General features: G+C 43.1%; 1 protein-coding gene across 1 annotated transcript; it reads left to right on the top strand.

Moving 5' to 3' along the window:
- Window positions 1-396: 396 nt before the first annotated feature.
- LOC103802763 (Sjoegren syndrome nuclear autoantigen 1 homolog) lies at window positions 397-741 on the top strand. The gene has a single exon (XM_009075286.1). The coding sequence runs from the start codon at window positions 397-399 to the stop codon at window positions 739-741; it is 345 nt and encodes a 114-aa protein (XP_009073534.1).
- The last annotated feature ends 1,563 nt before the right edge of the window (window positions 742-2,304 follow it).

Below are 2,304 nucleotides of genomic sequence, written 5' to 3'. Positions count from 1 at the left end.
TGCTGAGCTCCTGCTGGGCCAGCGGCTCTTGGTCACGTCTGAGGTGGAAAGCATCTCTGTTCGAGGTCGTATGAAGGTGTTCTAAACCATACCAGAAACGTTTCGATGCTGTTGCCACGAGAGGATCGTAGGAGATACCAGTGAAGGTACAGTGTGTAGGTACCAGATTTTGTCCTGTTCCCTTCCTGAGAAGGGAAGGGACGTGGCACATCTCAGGGAGCATGTGAACCTGAAACAGAGCATCTCTCCCCGCGGCTCCGTCAGTTATTCGTGGAAGCACTCTTACAGCTTATTTTTTTCATTCTGTTGTGTTTTTCTTTTATTAGAGAGTGCAGAGGCCATCGCCGAGAGGAGACTTCGGGGAGCAGTGTCAGAGCTCAGGGAAGGGAGAGCAGGATGACTCAGCAGGGAGCTGTGCTCCAGGGCTACAATAATGAGCTAGTGAAATGCGTCGAAGACTTGTGTATGCAAAAAGAAGAGCTGAACAAACAAATCCAGCAAGCAGAGGAAGAAAAGAACAAACTCCAGCATGAAATCCAAGTCCTGAGTGAACAACTGGAGCATGTGTGTGAAAACCTGGCCCAAAAAGTGGCTTCGAGGAATGAGCTTGACAAAATCCTTGCTGAAACTGAAGCTGCTTACATGAAGATTTTGGATAGTTCTAGAACTTTGCTTAATGTCCTGAAGAAGGAGGCGGGAAGCTTAAAGCATTCGCCAGAACTGAAAACCAATGTAACATGAAACAGTCAAACGTTTGGTCTCCACAGTGCTAAAATTCCACTGGGTGAGAGATGTGGTTAGCCACAGAACCTTACAGCAACAGTATAAGCAGAGAGGGTTTTTTTCCAGCCTTTCTGTGTGTTTTATTATTATTTTTAAGTGCTCTAGAAAATAGATGAAATAAAGTTGCTGTTTTGCATTAAAATACGTAATTACTTTAAACACTACAAAGCTATATTGCAAATAGGTAGTTGAGGCAGATGTGAGACTGTCAGTTCTGGCATGGTGATGCTTTATTCTGAAGACAGGAGAGGGGGGGAAAAAGCATGCTTTACTGGTTGGCTTCAGATGGCTGTTAGTGAATTCCTGTTTGAAAACTAGTGGATGCAAAGAGATCAGATACTGCTTTTCACTTTACAGGCTTTACTGTTGGGACCAAGTAGAAAGGAAATATTTAGCTTCCTCTAGGAGTTTGGAGTTGTCTGATGCATGCACAGAGACAGCCCTTGTGTACAGACATCTTCAGTCTGGATTAATGGGGAGATAAGGTGAGAAAACAGGACTAATGCAGAGCATGGAGGCTCAAACTGTTAGGCTGTATGTGGTTCATGCATCATCTGAAGCTAAACTCAAAAGCCTTGTGTGGAAAGTAGGCTGTAGTGAATGAAAGAGGTTTTGGGCAAGTGCATACCTCCTGCATGCAGGGCACAGTGCCACAGGCAGCTGCACCATGTGAGCTTGGACCAGTAATTCACTTACAGAAAAGGAAAAGGTGATTATTGCAATTGTGACTAGAAGTCCTGGAAGAAACTACTGCATTTCAGTAAGAAATACTGCGTTAAATGCAAGGCCAAAGAAGGTAATCTCGGCTAAAAACCAGTCATGGAATTTCTGGAAACCTTTTCAGCTCTATGCTGATCTATTGAATAACACTTGTAATATTGTAAAGAATAGTGAACATTCTGGCCTGGGGAGGAATAAATACAATTGAAAGTAGAAAATGAGAAGTGGTTTGCAGCTGTCAGGCATTGTTATAAATGGCATTAAAACAGAACTTAGTTTGGAGAGCGGGGAGGACATAACAGCAGGGCAGAAATATCAGATTGATGCTGTGTTCTATTTCTGGTGGCTCCAGAACCTCTGTGTGCATACACATACACGTGGATTTTGTCCTGCTCGTTTGTGTTACAGCATAACTTTATTTTTAAGCTGTGTCTTTTAGTCAAATCTTCATTCAATAGCAATTAACTGAATGGAAAGAAGTGCAGTTGTAATCTCCTTACTTGCTAAGTGTGTCTCTCAGGTGCAAGTATAGAGGGGATGTAGGTGTGAATAGTTTCAGAAATAGCTCTTCACCCATAATAGGAAACATGTTATGTACTTCTGGTTGCCATAGTACATCAGGGATTAGTGTGACTGAGCTCCTCAACAGTTTACTTGTGTGGCATTTCCACCTGCACTGGTAATCTCAGGGGTACTGCTGTTGTGGTCCTGCAGCATTTGGGACCACCTCGTTTATGTTGGAGTGAAACACAGAAGTGTTGCTATTTTTTAGTAGCAAAGCAGTGACATATTTGACTAGAT

The sequence above is a fragment of the Acanthisitta chloris genome, unplaced genomic scaffold (assembly GCF_000695815.1).
Source record: "Acanthisitta chloris isolate BGI_N310 unplaced genomic scaffold, ASM69581v1 scaffold10425, whole genome shotgun sequence".
NCBI classification, from domain to species: domain Eukaryota; kingdom Metazoa; phylum Chordata; class Aves; order Passeriformes; family Acanthisittidae; genus Acanthisitta; species Acanthisitta chloris.
The sequence above is the reverse complement of the archived record's forward strand: the minus strand, read 5'-3'. Positions and strand labels throughout refer to the sequence as shown.